Source organism: Apis florea, unplaced genomic scaffold (genome assembly GCF_048593485.1).
Source record: "Apis florea isolate Af1SG1 unplaced genomic scaffold, ASM4859348v1 contig_3793_pilon, whole genome shotgun sequence".
NCBI classification, from domain to species: Eukaryota; Metazoa; Arthropoda; class Insecta; order Hymenoptera; family Apidae; genus Apis; species Apis florea.
Window position 1 is genome coordinate 930815 of NW_028256856.1, and position 21729 is coordinate 952543.

Here is a 21729-nt window from a genome sequence, read left to right on the forward strand (position 1 = left end):
CTGGTCTAATTTAATCTTGGTCGATCCTTTCGTCGAAAAATACCCGCGTACACGGAGACGTGTTTGCGACGATCTTTTGCTATTTTCGTTTCGAGTGGAATTGAGAAAGACAAAATCTTTCTCCCTGCTGTTTTACCGTTTCGAACGAAGCAAAATTTTAATTATAAAAACGAATTTGTCCAATTTTTGAGTAAACGTAGGAGACACATGGAGATTTCACCGAATTTGAAAATAACGATTCATCAACCTCTGTCAACGATCTGTCTTTGTCTTCCTGTAACGTTCGTGCAATTATCGATAAAGACGTAATAATGGTAATAAAAGGAGGAATAATATCGGCTCATAAACAGATGACGTAATTTCCCCCATCGAGGCCTGTATATATACACCTAATTCCCGATACCAAAATTTCTATCCCCGAAGAGTACTTCCGATTCGTCCCATCACTTTCCCGATCAATGGGTCCACCGCAGCGCGAATAAAATCTCCATCCCTCGATATTCATCGAACCAATTATCTGACTATAAGCCAGATCGTGAATTCGATCGTCATATCGACGTAGCTCGTCCAAAGTTTCGAATTAATATCTCAAAGAAACTGTGAGATATATCAAAGAGCATCGATTTTATAATTATTTTATAATCGTTCCTCCAGTTTACGAAGAGGATTCGTGCGAATCTCACGATTTTTCTGGTGGTGGTGGTGGATTTATCGTGGAAACAAGGGAACGAGAGGGAGGAGGGGCGCTCATTGATGAGCGCGTTAAAGAAGTTTTGCAAAGATAACACGGGGGGGAATAGATATTCTCGGTTAATTAGAATATCGATCCGGTGATGGAGTGATAAAACTTTAGGATTCGTTTTAAAATCTATCGAAATGAGAGTCGAACCATCCAACCCGATAATATAAAACGAAAAGATGAACGAGAGGATGAAAATGAACGTAAAACGAAACGCGACGAGTTTGAACAATCTTGAATGCCTCGAAAAATCGATTTCGACTTTCTCGAGCGTGCAAGATAACAAATTCGATATTTCGAATATGGAGAATAGCTTCATCTTCGAGAAATCCTTTTCTTTTTTTTTTTTTTTACACCTTTGTCGCTCGTCCTAAAATTCTTCTCTTTCTCTGGCCACGATCGATGCACTTCTTCCCCTCCCTCCCGAATAATTTCTTCGTGCCGGAGAAATATTCTCGAAGAATTCAATGCTCCCAGGGGGAGGAGGGGGCGAAACCAGTCGCTGAATTTTTACGAGGTCGGGAATTCACGGAATTCGGCTGCCGATCTCGTCCCTCGAAACAAGTCTTTCCTCCGTTCGTTTTGAATTTTGCGTGGAAATCCCTTTTCCATTTCGATTAAGAATCCACAATTATGAGACGAGAGAGACGAATCCCTTACTTTCATTTTCTTCTGAAGAATTTATTTCCGAATCGATAAGCTTCTTTTATAACCATCGATAGATATCTATCCTAGTATTCTATCCATTTCCTAATCTCGACATGTGTATTGATTGACGCGCCAATCGAAAATAAAATTTTCGAGAAGAATTTTCATCGAGCTTCGGGATTATTAATGGATTGTCCCTCCAAGGGGGGGAGATAAATTGGGAAGGGAGGAGAGGTTTCGCGCAACGCCCTCATTATTTCACGCCGCATCGCGTGAAATCGGTACGAGAGCCGTAAATTTCACGCGAATCGGTGTTGCCCGTCGATTAATCACGTTGGTAACACGTTGTCTGTTTATTCTCGACGACTGGCACAAAAGCGTCCGCCTTCTTCTTCTTTTCTCTCTCTTTCGTTTAGGCACGCCAGAGGGCCCGTGACGGGGATATAATAATTTCGTTGCAGCTCACAGCGGTCATAAATTAAAGGGACGTCGGGCAAACTCGCCCGAAGGGGATGCTTCCCTCTTCGTTTATTATCTTCTTCTTGCTGCAAAAAAGATTTCTCCGCTTTTTGGGCCCCGCCATTGCGGAAAGATAAACGAATGTCTGTAATAATTTTTGACCGTGATGCAATCACGTCCCTTGAAAAAGTGAAATTCGAAGTTTCGTCTGGAATCGTATAATATTTTGATAAAATTAATCGAGTGGGCTTGAAGCATCTGGAATCTGCTTAATTTCGTTAATGCGATGCAAGTTATAAATATTTTAGCGGGGATTTAACAGATGTTGGAATAGTTTTATAGATGATCGTTTGCTGATGAAACGATATATCTTTCATAGGTGAAACGAAATATTGACATTATTTCATATAGGCATTCTTTGATAATTGAAATATCCGAGGAGGCTAATTATTAACTGAATTATTTTGCTGCGTGTTTTTCCCCGTTTCACTACGAACGCATGCAAACATTTTATTTAACAAATAGATAGGAATCCCTTTGTATTTATTTTCTTTACAAAATTAGCGCATCAGCACTTTTCTTTTCTTCCTTTTTTTTCGTTTTCAAATATTATGTGCGGGAAAAGGCAGCAAAATTCTTCGTACTTTTTTACGACACAAAGGTTAATCAACGCTTCTTTAGATTTTTCATCTTTCCTGAAAAAGTTTGGAACGCTGAAAAAGTTTCGTTCTCAATTTGCTTAATTTTCCGGCGAATTGACCCGATAGTTTGTTGAAGCAATTAGTCTGATTTAAAATTCTCTCGTGAAGTAAGGCAGCAAGAATTTCACGTTCGAGAAACTAATCCTGTTGATAAGGCTGCAGATGGTCAGAGGGTACAACAGGTAGTTCTACGAGTTAATAAACCGATTAGAGTGTGTGGCGCGCACACTTGGTCCTTGATTGGCAAAGAGTTCGATAAAGAGCTCAGTTTCAGAAATATTTATGGAAAAGTACGAAGAGATAACGTATTCTGGAAGTATAAGAGGAAAGAATCGAGATTCAATTCAATCGTGAATTTTTACAAATACATTATTATATATCCAACGATTGTTAGTCGATTATCATTAAAAAATAATAATTAATTCACTTTCGATTTCGAAATAACAACCGACGATAAACCGGGAAGGGAAGAGAAACCGTAATTTGTAATTAAAACCGACACGACGAATGAATCTAGTGAATTACGAAGCTTAATGAAAATAAGAGCTTCGTGGATTAATTAAACGAACCGAATGAAATTCGGGTTCTCCTTCGTAGACACGATTCGATTCTGTCTTCTCCAGCTGCAACCTCTCGTCTTCTCACGAGAAGACGAATACGAATGATTCCTCGCGTAATTCGTAAAATCGAACCTCTTTGTCTTCGCAAACACCAACCTGGATTCAGTTTTCGCAAGTAGCGCGATAAATTCTCGCGTGGGAGGAAGAAAATATTTGGAAAAAGAGAAACTTTTCGTAGGTTCTCCCCCCCGTCCACACCCTCGATACTTTATGCGCGGCGTAAAGTTTTCGTGCGGTTCCCGAAAGTTTTTGATGATATAAGTTGGTGGTGTTTTATGATCCATTGGATCCGATGGACTTTGTCGATGACGTAGAATCATTCGAGATGATATATATCACGTCTTTATTATATCCGCGTTAAGAATTTGAACGCTCCACGTTATTTTAATTAATTATTCTCTTTACGAATTTTCAGATTTGAATTTGCTCTGTAACTAAAAACGATAACGAGAATACGTGAATATCAGGATATTCGATTGGAAACTTTACACAAAACGAACGAGATCCTTGGCGAAAGGTATGTAGACCCCTGATAGTTCACGGGGTTCACAGCCACGGACTCGAACCACATTGTCCCGTGTTTCTTTGAAGATTTTACGATACGATTTATTGATCGAATCCTAGCCAGAAATCCTACAACAAGTTTCAAAATAAAATATTCAACTTGCTCTTTCGAGTAATTTTTGCAGGGAAAAACCCGTTCCCAAAAACTCGAAACCATTTTTCTCTACCTGTCCAAGAGTTAGCCAGAAGTTATCGACCGCGTCACGCAAAGTTTTCCAATCATTCTCGTCGATACAGATTGCAACACCGACGAATATTTTTTACATGGCGAGCATCGAAACACGCTCGTTTCCGGAAACGTCGAGTTAATGCTCGGTCGCATGGGCGTCGACAATGGCGTCGAATCAATCAAATACGATCCGATTCGTGGAACGTCGCGACACTGCTGACGCGGCAAAAACCGAGCAGCCTCGATTCTCGATTCGGAATTGCTACAAGCTGCATTTAAACGCGCGTTCTCATCGTTTCTCGTACGCCAAGTCGCCAATTTCCGCTCCTCGACTAGGACAAATGAGTTTGTTTACACGGTGGGTAAGTTTGACGGGACATTGATTAGGAGAATTCGAGAGGAGGAAGGCGAGAGGAGCTAACTTTGTTCCACGTCCACGTGGACAAGTATTTATGGCTGGCCGAAGCTTTCTCGACCCATCTCGAGGCCAATGAAATTCCGATTTGGCCGCGGATGAACGAAGCAATTCCGCAATTTCGTTGGAGAAACTTGGAGCTTTCGTTGGAGGATGGCCGTAATAAGAATGGAACTGGAAATGGTCAGCTCTGTTGCTCGTTTTAATTAAAAAGACAATTTGGCTCGGGGAGGGGAATGGAAGTTGGAATTGCTAAGTGAAACGTGGTCGGGGCGTGTTTATGTTAAAAACACTTGATCGCTCTCGCGATTCGTGAACCACTCATAAAAGATAATATTCCCGTTACCGTATCCTCGACGATTTTTCGCTATATCAGCTTAATTTTCAGAAAGGATCGAGACGATAGCCTCGAGCCGACTTGTTTTCATATTCGCAAGTTCGAGCTACTTGTTGAACAATTCCAAGAAAATGGATTTTACTTCTGATTCCCTCTAATTTCGTGCGCTCGAAGGAATATAATAATTAATTCACCTGACTTCGGTTACGTTAGTCTGTTTGAGATAGGAGGAGGGGGAGTGGAGAGCAACTATAGTCGAATAACCTCGCCATTTTGCGTCTCGAGGAATGTGTAAGCGGCGTGTAAACGGCGGAACGACCGCCTCGTGAAAAGTTGCCCCTCCCAACGCCGAAACGACACCGTCTATGCAGTGGAAACCGGGCCTGGATGAGTTAGTGGAAGCTATAATCGGCTTTCGTGCGTTGATAAAGTAGTTGCAACCCGAAAATTACAACGATCCCTTACGAAACGTTTAATGATGTACACACAACGCAGAGGCTGGAATAATGATCAAATTGCGTCGTAATTAATGCCTGGCGCGGGACAATATCATAATTTTAATTAAAAGATGGGGGAATTTGGTTAATAATATCTCGTGATAAATCGAGGAAAAGAAGATATACGTTGTTGTTCTGCATCTGGCCAAAAATCGTGTCTTTCAGGGATTGCCCGAATTCCTCAGATTGGCACGATTTTGACAGAATCGATTTAAAATATACGTAATTGATAACTTTAAACCCATTCAAAACATTTTAGAAAACCAGAGAAAATTTGGTAAATTGTTCACGATGTAACAATTGATAAACTTGGTGCAATTTTCCCTTTCAATTTCAGTTAACTTGAAATAAGAAACGAGAGAGAGTTTTAATGGGGGTTGTGTGCAACACTCGATACGTATTTCCGTGATATAATTTCGAAATATAAACGGTCGTTTATAATTATCGAATATTCGCGGGAAATATATTTCCCTTCCCCGCCGAAATACCGTCCATAAACAGTGGAACGAACGTGGCAGCCGCAACTGCCTTAATATCCGCAACACTAACCCCGGTTTTCCGGCTTTCGATCGAGCATCCCATTCGATATCGAGGAATCGCACGCGTTCCAATCAACGCTGAATATCGATCAGAGAGATCTCCCCAATTGATTGTACACGCACGTTGGAGCAAAAAAATGATAAGCAACAGGATAATTGATTTTCAAAAAATACTTAAAAGAAATCTACTGAAAAATCATTTTATCAACACGATAGACTACTCGATATCTGTTTTGTATTTTGGAGGAGTTAAAAATTTCTACAAGTTACATTCCTTAAAAAATAATATTACACGAGAAGTCAAGAGAAATCGAATCAGTTGACTAATTTACTCATCGATTCAACGATTTGAAAAAGAAAAAAAAAAGAAAAAAAAAATAAAGAAATTGTCGAATCATTTTCAGAGAACAGAAAATATATATCAATTGACGAACAGAAAATTCGATACTTTTTCACGGACGATCGAGCGAAATTTCTGAGACGGTAAATTTCGAACACGGTAAATCGTGTTACCGTGGGCATTGATATGTGGTTCCCTCATATAGTTGAGGGATGGGATCGAAAGTCACGTAACGCGTATTCGTGGCCGAGTCGAATATATCTGGCGAAACGTGGCAGAATTATCGCGAAATGTACAGTGAGGTAACCGGTGAGCAACCGTATGCGATATTCTTCACGCCGGTCGTAAATCATTCGCGAAAACGCGTTGGATCGTTGAGAAAGGCGGTCTGGTGATATACGAAATCTCGTTGTAATATCGTCGTAAGGGACACGATTTGATGCGAATGAATCGATGGAAATGTGGGAATTTTTGTTCCGTGAAAGATGGCGTTAATAACGATTATAAAAGCGTTGCGTCACTCGATTTGTATATATATTGAACGGAGTCTGGGAAACCGAGATGGACCGATGTTGTTATCGTTTTCATGGAGTTTCGGATGGAAAATCGTGTAATTATCCGGGAACATTATGGGGACCGACGGTACTATGTTACTGTTCGTTATTCGTTGGATCATTTGTTGTCCATGAATTTGTTTCGAATTGACGGATGGGGAAGCAAAGTTATTGACATATTTTCGCACGTGGAAGGATTTTATTATTATTCACAACAAAATTTTAATTTGGACAGAAGTCATTTTACAACGATAAAGTAAAGCGTGAAATTAATCGGGTACGATTGAAAAAGAGGAGAGATGCGATCCCTGTTTTTGTCGGATCCGATCCCTTGCAATACGGCGAAATAGAAAAACGCTTGATCTTCGGTCTTGAGATTGGCTGAGAAGATGAAGACGGGAATAAGAAAGGGGATACGCGTCGCGAGAAAAGTTTAACGAGCCAATTTGGCGCCAAGTGGTTGGCGAGCGAAAGAAAATGATGGAAGAGGAGAGGGGGTGGGGGAAAAAAGTTGCTGACGACTGTGTGAAAATTCGATTATCGTCTTTTTTACGTACGCTTCCTGTAAATGTTTTTTTTTTTCTTTCTTTCTTTTGTCAAAGGTGGTATTTAAAACGTCCTCGAATTAGCCGGAAAGAAAATAAATTCCCAAAAAGAAATTTTCCAAATACTTTTATATTCTGAAGTAAGTTACAAAACTTTTTCTTTAAATCTGGATAAATCTACGCGTTAATCTACTCTTCTTATTGTTTCTCCACTTTTCCAGACGACGAAAAAAAAAAAAAAAAAGAATTTTACGGCAAGCAAATCCATGGAAAAAATTCGCCGACACAACAATCCACACGCATGCGTGAAACGGCTGGCCACCATCAATTCGCGTTTACGGTTTTGTCGCTTAGACAGGGCTGAACAACGAGGAGGAGGAGGAGGAGGAGAAGGATTAATCCAGTTAGACCGCTACCACTGTGTGACCGATGAATGAAATTCGGGGTGGCCGACCTTATTTCGCGTGCCTCCCCACCACTGCGTTCCCTTTTCGCAGTCCCCCCCCTCTCCCTTCCTCTCAACCCCTTTTTCCCTCTTCCCTTCCTTTCCCCTCCATCCGGGCGAAGCTTCGAGTCTGCCGCACTACTCTGACGTAATCGCGCCCCCTTCTGACGTCACGACCCACGTTGCATCAACCCTTCCGCGAGGACAACGTTCCCTTTCCGCTCCTCCGTCCCCGCTCCCCTTCCCGTTCTTTATTAATTATAATATTCTCTCGGTTGTCGATAAATTCGTTGGAATTCCCGTTCCGTGGAATTGGAAAGATGGTTATCGTTTATTGGGAGAAGGATTCAAATTTCTTCGAGGGAGATAAAAATCATTTGAAGACAGAGTTGAAAAGTTGAGAGAAAGTTATTACGATGTAATTAGTTATTAGAATAACAGCTCGAGTAACATTTATTCGTGGATATTATACAGTTACAGAAACAATAAATTGAGTTGTTCTTCCCACTTCTTCGTCCTTCCATCATCGATCTTATTTCTTCGCCCGTCCGACTAATAGCGTCCACCTCTACCAGTCTCGTCTCGACCAAATTTTTTCAAATCGAACAGTCCCTAATTAAAGTCAACGTTCTTAAAGAACGGCTGCCGAGTCGGAAAGGAAAGGAAAGATTGAAAAGAAGCCCCCGTTTGATGTAATTAAACGATCCCTTCGGGCAAATAGACGGTTTCGTTATCCAACTTTCCTTTGTTCACAATTCGATGGGCCGATTCCGAATCCCCATCGAGGAAGGGAAGGAGAGAAGAAAACGATTTAACGGCCGTGCCCTCCTCCACCCTGGGATAATATCGTTAAAAGTTGGACGATCCCCTTATCGCTCGATTCCGATGAAAAATTTTCAACGATCCTAATTTCAACGGGGCCCTATATCGCCGTCTTACGACAAAGCGAAACAAACTTCTCGTCACAATTATTAAACTTCGTTAAATATTTTAAATTTTAACATTCGACGAATTTTAAATTCAAAAATTTGGAAAAATTTCGGCGAGAAAGATTAAGTGGATAGAGAGAGAGAGAAAAGGAAGAAGAAAAAGTCGAATAGGTTTGACGCGAAACAGCGATTCCGTGATAAAAACGACGTGGCCCCCGTTGAAATCCAGGGGATGGGATTTTTACGAGGTCGTGTCACGTCGAAACGCACGGGAGGCTGAAATGATGCATGCGGTCGTACGTGTACTGTATTTTCATGCAATTTCTCTTTACGAGGGCAACGATGCGCGGGACGATAGAAAAACGGCGTCCAGATTACAAGGCTTCCGCTTGCACAAAAATATAAAGCATATATAAAGCGTTTATCGCGTTATTCGACTTTATGAGAATATTCTTTTAAATTTTTTTTTCTTTCTATCGATTATATATTACCCGTCACGTCGATTTCAACTTTCGTTCCCTGGGCTCGCGAAGTGTCACTGCTCTCCCTTTCAATCTCCTTATTTGAACCGGCTGCACATTCACTTTCTCCCTCTCCATTCAGTCATTCCTAAACGACATTCAGCCACTTTCGACCGAATCCTTGAATGCCCGTGCAATGCCGTCCATTCGTTCCAAGCATTTTTCAGGCTCAGGTTATTCCATTTCGTCAACGTGTTAATCCGTGTAGATAATCATCGAGCTGTGTATTATTCCATATACTGTATTCCCTCCAACAGTAAAAATGAATGGAAGGGAAGTGTATTGAAAATAAATTCGACATGGAGAAGTGCGCCGTTTCACGAATTGAACGATACGATAAAGGGGGATAAACGAGCGAACGAAAACATTGATACAAAGTTAAAATACGTTACAAAAATCATGGAGGGATAAAAGTGTGTGGATGGTGGTTGAATCCGTGCGATCGAAACAGAATTTTTAAACGATTTTTAAAGAAGGAAAGGAAGTCGTCGCGTTCCCTTTTCACAAATTCCCGCCTGGCTGGATCGTTACGAAGCGCAGATCGATAATTTTCCACGCGATGGGCGTGGAACAGCTTCGAAACAGGTTTCAGGATTTTTAAGAACGGAATTGCGTCGATCGGAACGATATCGAATTGGACAGAGAGGGATCGATTTGAAATTCGGACGAGCTCGAGTCACGCGGTTACGCGTCGACTCCTCCGATATCGAGTTTCGTGGAATTGGAAAAGCCGGAACAAAGAGCGTGAAATCCATCCTCTTCGCCTGGTATATATAGTATAAAAATCCTGCGCCTGGGGCAGTATCACGTTCTTCTGATTGCCGATGATACGAGGTAGTAAGGAGTAAATGGAGTCTCTCGACGCGTGCTCTTCTTCGCCTAGTCTGCGTCGAGCCTAGTTTCTCTCCTCTCGAGACCCGTAACTTTGAACTTAAAGCTGTTCGGACGATTTTCCGGAAGTTTCGTCGAAAGTCCTCGTTGGAGGGATGTTTCAAGAGGTGGAGCGATCGGTCAGATCAAGCGGGAAATTCGAAACGATTCGAAACTCTGGTAACTCCGCGTTAGAAGACACGGCGAGTTAAAGGCGAGTGTGAAGTATAACAGGGCTGTTAATCGGGCCCGGCTCTTCGAAATTTGCATGCCCGCCGCGCCGGAACTTGAATTTGAAATTTAGATCGAAAATAAACTAATCTGTGCGGGGAAATTTCGACTTTAATTAAATTATTCATAGGGGTTCGGCGGTGGACAGGGATCGGGACAGGGTGTAATCCTTTATTCGGGGAATTCGTGATTACCCTTTGTTCCTGTCCGTCTCGTCAATGATTCAATGCCCTCCATTCATACTTTTCCCACTTGAACTTGTGAATCGAGCGGCACGAAACGGGACGAAAATAACGTAGGAAGAAATTTTTACCGCGCGTATAAAGGGCGTGAACGTGAAAATTTTCGAACGATACGGAACTTTGTTGTTGCATCAATGAAATTGCCCGCGCTATAAATAATAATTGTGAACGTGTTTGTGGGGCAGGGATATAAGGGTAAAAATCGGGGATAAGGGTAACGAGGGTGGGAGAGGATGAATTGCGTCGGCCGCGCAAATTACCATGACATTTCACGAGAATCGTCCTTAACCTTTTCCTCCCCACTCTATCGAGCCAAGATCGATATTAATCGCCGTGGAAACCGATTCGAACCGGTTCGTTCGATCGACTCAGAATAAGATTTATTTCGATCTCGGATAACTTTTCGATCTGCTAAAAAAAAAGAAGATTTTAATTCTGAAACTTGGAAAACAAGAAGCAAAGACTCATTGATCAAGACTCGTAGAGAGATGATACACATCGAGAAGAAAGATATTTTGTTTGTCCACGATCTCAAATACCCTTCCCCCCTCCCCCCCCCCTTCTTCGCGAGACCAAACCAAACTTGACACAACTCCGAACAAACAATTCGCTTCGAGACAATCGGACAAATCGAACGAATCTTAACCCCCTCCCTCCCGTTCCAGGTGAGGAACTGTGGATTGGTGGTGTAGGACCTCGGCCCCAGGAGTGGCCCGGGGGTTACCCTGGGGACCTCGGGGAATCGTTGGCGCGAGGACGAGGCAGCTAAGAACGACGAAGGACACGGGAGGCGGAGGAGGAGGCCGCTATGAACGCCAGCGTCAACATCGAGAGGAACTCCTGGCGGCTGCCTCCCGACGAGACCGTCCAGGTCGCCGATCCCCGTTCAAAATCAGCCCAGGTAAAAGAGGTAAATCGCTCCAGCGGTCCATCCTTCGTCTCCCCCCTCCCCCCCCCTTCTCGTAACGTTCGTGAGAGCCGGTCGAGGTCGTGTACGAGATTCGTCGAGATAATTCGTCAGGTTCTCAAAGCATGAGAAGAAACCTTGTTACGCACTGTCGATCAGTCGCTGTCAACCAGTCGCTGACAACCAGTCGCTGTCGATCAGTCGCTGACGACCAGTCGCTGTCGATCGGTCGCTGACGACCAGTCGCTGACGACCAGTCGCTGTCGATCGGTCGCTGACGACCAGTCGCTGACGACCAGTCGCTGTCGATCGGTCGCTGACGACCAGTCGCTGTCGATCGGTCGCTGACGACCAGTCGCTGTCGATCGGTCGCTGATGACCAGTCGTTACGACCAGTCGCTGTCGATCAGTTTGGCGATCGGTCGCTGACGACTATTAGATTCTGTTCGAAGTATTGTGCGTTGCTGGTAAGTTGGCACTCACCAAATATAATACGCATTGGTGGTATATGTTGTTGATGGTAGTTAATAGATGTGACGAGTGTTTAGCCAATTATAAGAATGCGTGTGACTGTATGTTTGTGTTTGACTATGTGTTTGCGTAGGTTGAATTATCTCGCTAGATCCTGTATTTTTTCCGCCAACTTACCAGCAAGTATGATATGAGTATAGTGGCGAGGATCTTTGGAGATTGATGAAAGGTAACACGAGCGATGTGACTTATTGCATTGAATCGAATGCATCGAGAAGAGATATGCACATACGTATATTATGGATTTCCGTAATATTTACAATTTTCGAGTTTCAACGCGTTTGGTTTAGTTATTAACGATTTAGTCGTTATCGATCTGGCCTACAGTTTGCGACGAGTCAACAGTGCGTGACGAGAGTGTAAATATGTCTTGTGTCTAAAATTATTCTAATTTTTAAATACGACAATCACCGATCGTAGTTTGATGAATTTTTTGTATCAAGTCTGGCACCATCATAGCCCAGGTTAGAGGGGGATTGTTTTGTGTGGAAAATAAAAATGAAACGATTTTTATTTGGAATTTTTTTTAGATTTTCGTTACACCGATGATTTGCGGATCAAGAGGATTTCGGAATATCGTTTCATTTTTGTTGGTTTCATAATAATCCAATGGATTTATTTGTACATGATGCAGTTTGCATATTTTTTTTTTTTTTTTTTTTTTCTATAAATGTTTCTGTTTGTCTTTCTCACGATATTGTTAGAGGTAAACACGATTATAGTGGTTGACTGGTAGCAATGAACACGGGAGAATATCCCGGCCATGAGTAAATGTAATTAAAACGCATGCTAGTACGAGGATTTTGCATTTGAGGTGGAATGAGATTGATAGCTGTGAGCGTTAGAATACTTGTGAGCGATGTAGCGCGCAGCACACTACTGTGCCACCGACAAAATACAGAGCGTGCCTCGTTACAATTAAAGGTAACGCGTTAACATAATTCCAAGGTGACACGACACAATTTCCACGAGTGGAAAATTCGCATTCAGGTCGTTAATATAAATATTTTATACTTGTTGAGCGTTTCCCCTTCTTGGAATTCGAAACTATTTTTTCGAAGAAACTTTAAATTTTCTTAAAAAAAAAAAAAAAAAAAAAAAAGAAAGAACACTTTTCTTTAATTAAAACGATCGCGATCAATTTTCTCTCGGAAGGATAGAATAGAATACAAGAAGAAACATTAAGCGCGTTAAAACCGGAAATTGCACGTGCATCTGTTTCTATTAACTACCCTCTTTCGTACTCGAAAGAAGCTCACGAGTTTACGAGTACTTGAATACAAAATAAAGTAACGTTGCATCGTTTCCGGGGTGGCGGTGTGATCTAAAGGAATTAACAAAACAATTAATGCAAACGAGCATGAACGAACGACTCCGTTAAGTCGTCCGTTCTTCAACAAGCCAGGATTTTCATCGCGGCCATTAAATTTTCTCCACCGAACTTTACACGACTGAAACTAGCCTATAAAATGACGAATTTAAAAGCCCACGCTCTCTTCACGTAACACGTTCGCGCAAAACAATCTTCGTGATCAACCTTTTTAATTCTCGAATTCCCAGTGGAAACACGCGATATCTCATAAAGATATATCCACAGCTGCGAAAGAAATATCGCGCACGTGTCGAGGCATCACGTGCTAAATCGACAAGAATCACTATCGAAGCACGCGCTTCGACAGCGAACGAGACTTATTACAATATTATGCTGTTACGCTCTCAACACCTGTTCGCCATCATATCGATAATTAAATCTATCAAAATTATGAGTAAATATAACGAGCAAATGTTAAACTCCACTCGAAACAGAAAAATTTAAAAAGCCTTAATCAATTCCCAACGACGCGCCACTCGAGCCACTTACCATCGATTGAATCAGACTTGCAAATGCGCAAGAGCGTTCGATCTTGGTTTGAGAGGAGAACTCGATAAAAAGTTCTGAAGGATTTCTGAAAGAGGAGAAGGAGAAGCGCTAATTACGAGCCGAATTGGTGGAAAAAGAGAGAGAGAGAGAGAGAGAGGATTCATTATGCAGAGCCGCTGGCTTCAACCCCCTTTGTTTTCTCAGCTCTCGTCACCGACCAGTGAGAATTCACTCGCCGCTGCCGACCTAGGACACCTTCGACGGCTCCTCGAGGAAGTTACTTATGCAGTGTGGACGATGGTTATCCACCCTAAGAAAGGAACAAGTCGCGGATAACCGAGAAACCGATTTCAGCAACTCTCGAATTTTCGTCCAAAAATTAAAATTTCGAAGCTAGGAAAAGTTTCGTAGGCCTCGATTTAGTCAACTTCTCTCAGAAATCGAACGGAAACGCGCCAATCTTTCCACTTCAGCAACGGCTGATTCGCGCGAGCCTGTCGACCACTTAACTGATCGACCGACCGTACACTCGTGCCAAGTGGCGTTTATTAACCGATCATCGTCTCGATTGCACAACCGAGATCGATTCAAAAAAAACGCTGATGGCTCGATAATACGGCTTATCAAGAGGCTTTCCATCGATTGATCCGCTCGAAGGGCAAAGCGAGATTCTGAGAATTCTCTTACTTCTCGGCAAGGAAGGAATTTGGAAACGGAATTTGAATTGTTATCGAAATGCTACTCGTTTCTGAAACCGCAGCCTACAACTTTTTCCCTCCTTCGTTGGACGGCACTATTTATGCGCCACCAACGTCTCGTAGATATTACGTGTACTGTACGGTTATGATTCTCGAAGGGGGGGCGGGGGGAGGCGAGAGAAGTGGCGCTGGAATGCCAGGATCGATAAAACTAGAAGGGTTCAGCGGGAAAATCTAAATTTATACCGACTGTCGGAACATACAACTGCGTGTTTGGATAACATTTACATGCCGCGCGACAATGTCGGGGGGGAGATCGGCAAATTTTCAGACGAATATGCAGATTTATTCATGAATACTCCCTCCGCCCCTACTGACCTAACAAGGAATCGAATAATTTTCATTCACTTCCGAAAATTGTTTGTCATACAAGCAATAGCAAGTCTTGCTTCTTCTTTTGGAAAAGAAAATAAAGTGTGTAAAGTGTTATTTCTCAGAAAGTGTATAGTTTATAGGAACAAGTTGTGCCTCGTTTTCTGTTATACATTTTATTGCAACGAAATTTATACGTACGGCGATATAATAAAGGCGTACGTGGAGAACGAGTCGTTGCTGATAATAACATCTCGTTCGACTGAAACTCAAAACGATACACGTGCTTTCAAACGGAGAAATCAATTAACGATAAACCTTCGAAACCAACAATCTCGGCCATCTTTTTCGAAGAAAGGCGGGTTCCGGAGGTCGAGGAGACAGCAATTTACCCATGCATCGCGGAAAATCCTTTCGAGAATTCCCGCTCCTTCGGGGAACACCTCTAATTGGTCGTGGCCTCTGACAGGCTCTGACTTTTCCTGCCCTATTGACGGGGCGATTCCCCCGCGCGAAAACGACGCGTTTAACGGCCGAGAGCGCCGTTACAGTGACGACCCATTAACGAGGGCGATGCAATTTTCGCGAAACGGCCGCACAGCTCTCGATTTTCTCCCCCGATCGACGCTTCCTTCTCCAACCTCGTATTATTTTCAACCTCGGCTATAATCCGCTTTTTGGATAACGAGATTTTCCCCAGAATTGCGAAAAATGTTTCTTCCAAACAGCGCGAAAGAGGGGATACGTTCGAAGGAGAGAGAGAGAGAGAGAGAGAGAGAGAGAATTAAGTTGGAAGTTTTATACGAAACATCAACGCGTTCCATAATTTAACGCGACAGTTTATCCCTTGTACTTTGCGCTTCGTGCTGTCTCCTCTTCCTGTTAAAATACCGTTCTGAGGTAAATAAGATTTAGAATTCGTTGGTTGGAACTTACTTACTTTTTCCTGCGAGATGCTATAAAATATCACTCGGTATATCTTTTTTTCGTGCATCTTTATTGTATACATCGTATGTGTATACCGTAATGGTTCTTTTAAAACTTTGTATCAGCGTATTTTTTCCAGCCACGTAGCTCGAGTTTCTGAAAAAATCAATTTCGATCTCAGAAGAAATCTTTCTGCGAAGCGAGATACCAGTTTTCGCACTGTTCAGACTGGTTGCAAACCAGCCGTTTCACGGTTGTCGTCCACGAAAAGTGAGGGCGCTAGACCAAGGCCAACTATGGAATAACTTAATCGTAACGGGATGGGAGCGAAAGTGAGAATATAGCGCAGCCAACTCGGGTGTGCTCTAAATCTCTTTGAGTCCGGAGAGGATACGCGAGGGAAGCTAAAGCAAAAAAAAAAAAAAAAAAAAACGAAAGAAAAAGGGGCTCGATCGTTTTATCGTGCGCGTCAACCGTTGAGCCTCGCATCTGATAAGCTCTCCTCGTTGTTTTTTCGCTTTGAACCGGTTGATGGGTACAATTGAAAGAGATAATCGGTGGATGGAAGCTCGTTGGAAGATTGTTGGACAAGTGTCGATGAAAGGGAAACGAAGAGAAGAGCGAGGGTTTCTTCCGTGATGGATGTCCGTTTGTGGAACAGTGGTGCCCTCTGTTTGGTCGATATCGCCTCTCCACGCGCGTTTTTCATCCACGATGAAAATGTTAAACTTTGAATTACTCTCCGATTGGAACATCTCTTGACAAAAAAAAAAGAAAAAAAAGGAAAAATCAAAAGGAGCAAAATTAATCGAAATCTTCATTTCTCACGCAATTACAATTCTATCCTCCCTTTCCTCTCTCAACAAAGAGCCACGAAACATCCGAACCTCCTTAATTTATAAAATTCTAATAACTCACGATATTCAAATTCGAAAAGAATTACGATGATTATTGACGCAAGAGTTCAATTTGGCCCGCGAACGGTGAATAAAATTGAATTTAGAGGAGATCTCGAGATTCGACGAGATTATGCTTCTTTCTGTGAGCGATTTTTTTTTTCTTTCGAGATCGTTTAAACAGGCGCGTAATATTTTCTTTTTTTTTCAACGGTGTTGTGGGAAGGTAACGGGACAGGGAGAGGCGGCGGATGAGGCGAACTCGTTCGATTATCGACCCCTTTCACCGAGTGCTCTCCTGACCCCTGAAGGGTCAGCCGCGCGAGGGGAGAATCGGCATATGTTACCCCTTTGAGCATTCTGGCTCGGGCAAAAAGAGACGGGCGACCGGAGAAGGGTCTCTCGTCAAGCGGTGAAAAGGCAAGCCAGTTAGACATTGTCTTTCGGGCTGAACGGTGCTGATCTTCACCTCTTCCTCCACGATGAAAACTTGCGCGCGGCTCCAGGGAACGTTGGTGAGCTCATTTCCCTCAATTTTCTTAATTCCTTTTTCTCTCTGATCCACGTGAGTTTGATTATCGTTGATATTTCTTTTCCAAATTTTGGAAGATACGATGAAATGACGAGACTTTTATAGATAAACTTTATTGTACCAATGCAACGTAGGAGTTTGGGAAATATATCAATTTGATAATGACATTTAAGAGATATATATATATATATTTTACGAAACTTTCTTTTTTTTTTTTTTTTAGGAGAATTTATTACAACCGTTCTATTATTAACCGTTGCACGACTGATTTTAATGCAAATCGGCGAGGGAAAAGGTTCACGGGTTATTTGGTTGATCACGAAACGGGGGTTCAAAAAAAAAGTTGAAAAATACCGTCACGGTTATTTATAGTCGAAATTAACTTTGCGGAAAATTTCATCCAAGGATTTCCAAGCGCTAATTTATATCCTCGCTATATCCGCACACACTTCCATTAACCGTCTACCGCTAATTCATCTGCGAAAGGCTGGCAAATTTGCTTAACCTGTCGCGAAAAAGAAAAAAAGAGAGAGAGAGAGAGAGAATCAAAACATCGTTACTCCAACATTGTTATTGCACTTTTACCTATCCGCACGTTCGACCGAGATCCCCGATGATTAAACAAAACCGTGACGTAACCGAAAATCGATATTCCACCCGAAATCGATACTCTCCTCCTCCTCCCCCTCCCATCGTCATTCGAACACAATCAGCTTCGCTCTATCGATCCTCTCTGTCCACGATCCCCGCGATTCATCGCCTCGAAGGGTGAAGAAAAAAGGGAGAGGGGGAAAAAGAGAGAGAGAGAGAGAGAGTTGCTGTGAACGATTTCCACTACACGAGAGAGCTTATAGCCTGTGTATATAATTTATAACACGTTAAGAGAGGCACACCGGTGTGGGGACAAAGAGAAGACCGAGGTGTGGAAGGGCAATGAGCCAGAAAGTCTGGCAGAAAGATTCTTCTTCAGTCGAGGCTTGCTGCTCGATGACGAAGGATTAGTTGCTCGTTATCCGCCTTTGCAACACGCGAATTTTGCCAGAGGGGGCGATGCGTGGTCGCTGTTCTAATCGTCCCCGCCTGTGAAACGTTGCGTTGACTCGTTGCTTCTATTTCTGGAGTTCCAGCAGTTCTGGAGGCGGACAGCGATGGCCAATACGCCGCTCAATTTGTCGGAAGATAAGCAAGCTATTTCGATATATTAAATTTCGATCGAATCGCGCTTCCAAGATTTGCTATATACAAGATCTGTGCCGTTTGTTTGGGGAGGGAGTTTCGTTCGATATCTCGTTATTATTGTCTTGGGTGTAATCTTCTGTGCTCTTCTTGTTTCTACGTGCTTCGTGTTTAACGCCATGTTTTTTCCAACCTTCCAACGTTCTATAATCGTGCGTTGCATGGTCGTTCGTTTCTTTCTTTTTTTTTTTTTTTTTTTTTGGTTATTTCGTGGAAAGTTCGAAACTTTGAAACTTTTACTTAGTTATTACTTGTTTTTTTTTTTTTTTTTTTTGGTGGAAGGAGGGGATACTTGTGCATGCTGATATTTTTGAAAACGTAAACGGAGGGTTTAGAAATCGATCGAGTGTATAAGTCTCCGAGAATGTGACTTATGTAGGTCACGAATCTTTTTCATTGTTTAAATTTTCAGTCGGACGAATCGATAAGTCGACGTTAAATTGTTGTTCGATCGATTCGTTTCTTAATTGAAAATTAATTGAAACAATACATACATATTCAGGAGTATTTAAACGAGTCTTACAACATTTCATTTTATTTTTATTCCTCTCCTTAAGCATTTCTTCACGTATATCTTTATAAATTTTATCATAAACGAACAAGCATCCGTTCACTCGTTATGATTGAACGTGTATTAACTTTTTATTACTTATTTATAATATTACTCCATGTTGGAAAAATGAAATAAATTGTGAAATAAATACAGTGATCTGTCATCAATGGATATACATATATGGATATACGCAACACGAGTTTAACGGAGTGAAAACAAATATTTCGAATAGCTCGTCGATTTCGTCGAAAACGCAACGTAATTCAAAAGATTCTTTGTTATTGCTCAATATTCTGGCTCGTACCAGCATTTTCGCAGTAGGTTGTCTCGTTAACGTCGAACAGAACAGAAACCACGTCCACACGATATTACTGTTAGACGGATTAACGTCTTCCGACGGGCTGCTGACTTTGTGCAAGGAATTATTAGTCCTCGAAGATAATCCGTTTACTTTGCATATCGATGGACAGTGATAGATTAGAACGTGTTTTCAGCGTGTGCGCAATGTGATCCAAAATTAGATCTAATCGGGAAATCTCGGTGCTTTTAACGCGCATTAAAATTTTACGCGAAAATATTCGAACGCGTCGAATATAAACACACGTTTTATGACTGCCGAGTTGTATACACAACAAATTTTTACTTTACCAAAAGATCCTCTCCTTCTTTCTTCCATACATTTATTTTTCGTTCGTTATTAATGCAACTTTACAATGAAACAGAGATGCGGAAAAATGTTGAATTGCAAAATTCTCAGAATTTTATCACCTTATGTCGCTGCAAAATATATATCGAAAAATGTATTGACCTCGAAACGCACGTATTATAATCCAAAACATTGGTCGAGAATTATTCTTTCGAGAAGGCTTCAATTGGGTTAAAGTTAGCAAAAATATACGATCGTTGGAAATAAAGACGCGGATGAGCTCGGCGGGTTACAAATTTAACTGCACAAATCTATAAACGCCGCCTCGGCGAGCTTACTTTTATCATCGAATCAGGAGCCACGGGGTCAGTATTTTCTCAAGTGTTCCACGAGTGGCCTGCGCAACGATCTTTCTCCCTCGGAGGATAACAAGCCCGGTTCGATTAGCGGCAAATTTCTCCCCGTCCATCCATTCGCGAAATTTCAATCGATCGATGTATTTCCCTGCGAGAATCCTTTCGAAATGAGAGTATGCAAAATTTTTCGATCAAGGAGGAGGGGACCGTATATATAATTCCGAAAACTCGTGGAAATACCGATAAAGCCGATATACTCTCGCCAGCCAATAAAAACGTAAGATTATCTCGAGGAATTTTCCGTTCAACCCCGTCAATGAGATTCGACGGGGAAGATTCATCTCCTCGCATGGATCATCCGTTTCCTAACGAACGTTCAATTACTCGTCTCGTGGAATTTTATTTCCGATTAAATAGATCTGGTTTCGAAAGAGTTTCGTAGAGTTTGAGAAGAAATAATGTGACGCGGAAGATTGCGTGGAATCCTTCTTTTAGATTAGACGTCTAATTTCCTTTTTTTTTTTTTTTTTTCGTTGTGTTAAATAATAGATGGATACAAAACGTTTCAAGGGGAAGAATTTGAAATTAATAACTCAAGTTTTTTTCAGGCTATTCGTCATCGGATAGCAGGCCTTGATTGAAACCTGTTTCGAATCAATGTTGAGGAGAAGTTGAGAGAGAATTTGACAGGTGTCAAGAGTCAAACGTTTCAAAATAAACATTGCGAATCGAAATTTAAAACGCGTGGAGAAACACGTTCGCGTTCAATTTATTTCTACGCGATTTATACGCGTAACGTAAATAAATGACAACGCGCGGATAATTAATATTGGAATATTGCGGATGTTTGTGCTGCATTTATGGTAAATTTGATTCCCCTTGATTTTTATTCCTATAATAATCCACTCTCGTAATTCTTAAATTAATAACGCCACTGTTTTCGCAGTGAAATTTCATCAGATCGTTGTACTTCTTGAGAAACATCAGGTGAATGAATTTTTTCTCATTAAGTTGGTTTTCTATTTATACAATTCGTGTTCACCGTTTCTTCGTGAACAAAGATTCTTAAAGATTCAGAATAAAATTCAAACGAAAACACAAACGTAAAACCTAAAATACCCAAAGTGAAACATTTAGAAGGTGAACTTCTATTTCGATCCACGCGCGTGAAAACACGAATTTGCATAAACGCTACACTTTCCTTCCTTCCTTATTTTATTCCCAATCTTTATCCCATTTCCCCCGAAATCTTCGTTTTCTTTCAAATTGAACGTGCAACATTCAAACACCATTGCAGGAGCCTTAAACCACCGAACTTGTGATCTATCGATCGTATAGAATTTTATATATACACATATATATATATCATCGCGACAAAATGCACGAGAGAGGCCAGGATTTCTCATTTTTCTAAAAATAGGGGAAAGGGAAAAAAAGAAAGAAAAAGGTAAATAACCAACAGGCGGATCGATAACGCTGCAATTCGTGCAGGAGGAATCGTCGCCCCAAATCCAAGGGCCCCGGATGTCCTCGGTAATCCTTGATCTCTTTATGTGACGTGAAAGTATAGCAGCTCTGGACACACACAGCGGAATTAAAGTAAGCTCGTATCAAAAATAGATTCGATCTGTGACGAGAAGTTGGCGCGAATATATTATTTGGACGATTATTTATATTTTCGATCTCTCGATCCAACCAAGAATTTATGCAGAATTTACGCGAACAAATAAAACGTGAATTAATTCCTGCGGGATATATATGAATAAATTCGTGTCGATTATGTCAATCGAAACTGTTCTTCGTTCGAGCTTAAACCGATAACGGTTGTAAACTCGATAAATAAGTTTGA

At 41.6% G+C, this 21729-nt stretch overlaps 1 protein-coding gene across 7 annotated transcripts in view; it reads left to right on the top strand.

Annotated features, from left to right (window-relative positions):
* LOC100867195 (A-type potassium channel modulatory protein DPP6) overlaps positions 1–21729 on the top strand; it is an 82708-nt gene that overhangs the window by 42720 nt on the left and 18259 nt on the right. For 3 of the 7 annotated variants that reach the window (XM_086915741.1, XM_086915740.1, XM_086915746.1), the window contains one exon: positions 11031–11275. In XM_086915741.1, coding sequence (XP_086771867.1) covers positions 11174–11275 — 102 coding nt within the window. In that variant the 5' untranslated portion in view covers positions 11031–11173. Of the gene's footprint in view, positions 1–11030; positions 11276–16991; positions 17073–18052; positions 18269–21729 lie in introns of those variants that run through there. The other 4 variants (XM_086915742.1, XM_086915743.1, XM_086915745.1 and 1 more) reach the window with 3 other exon arrangements.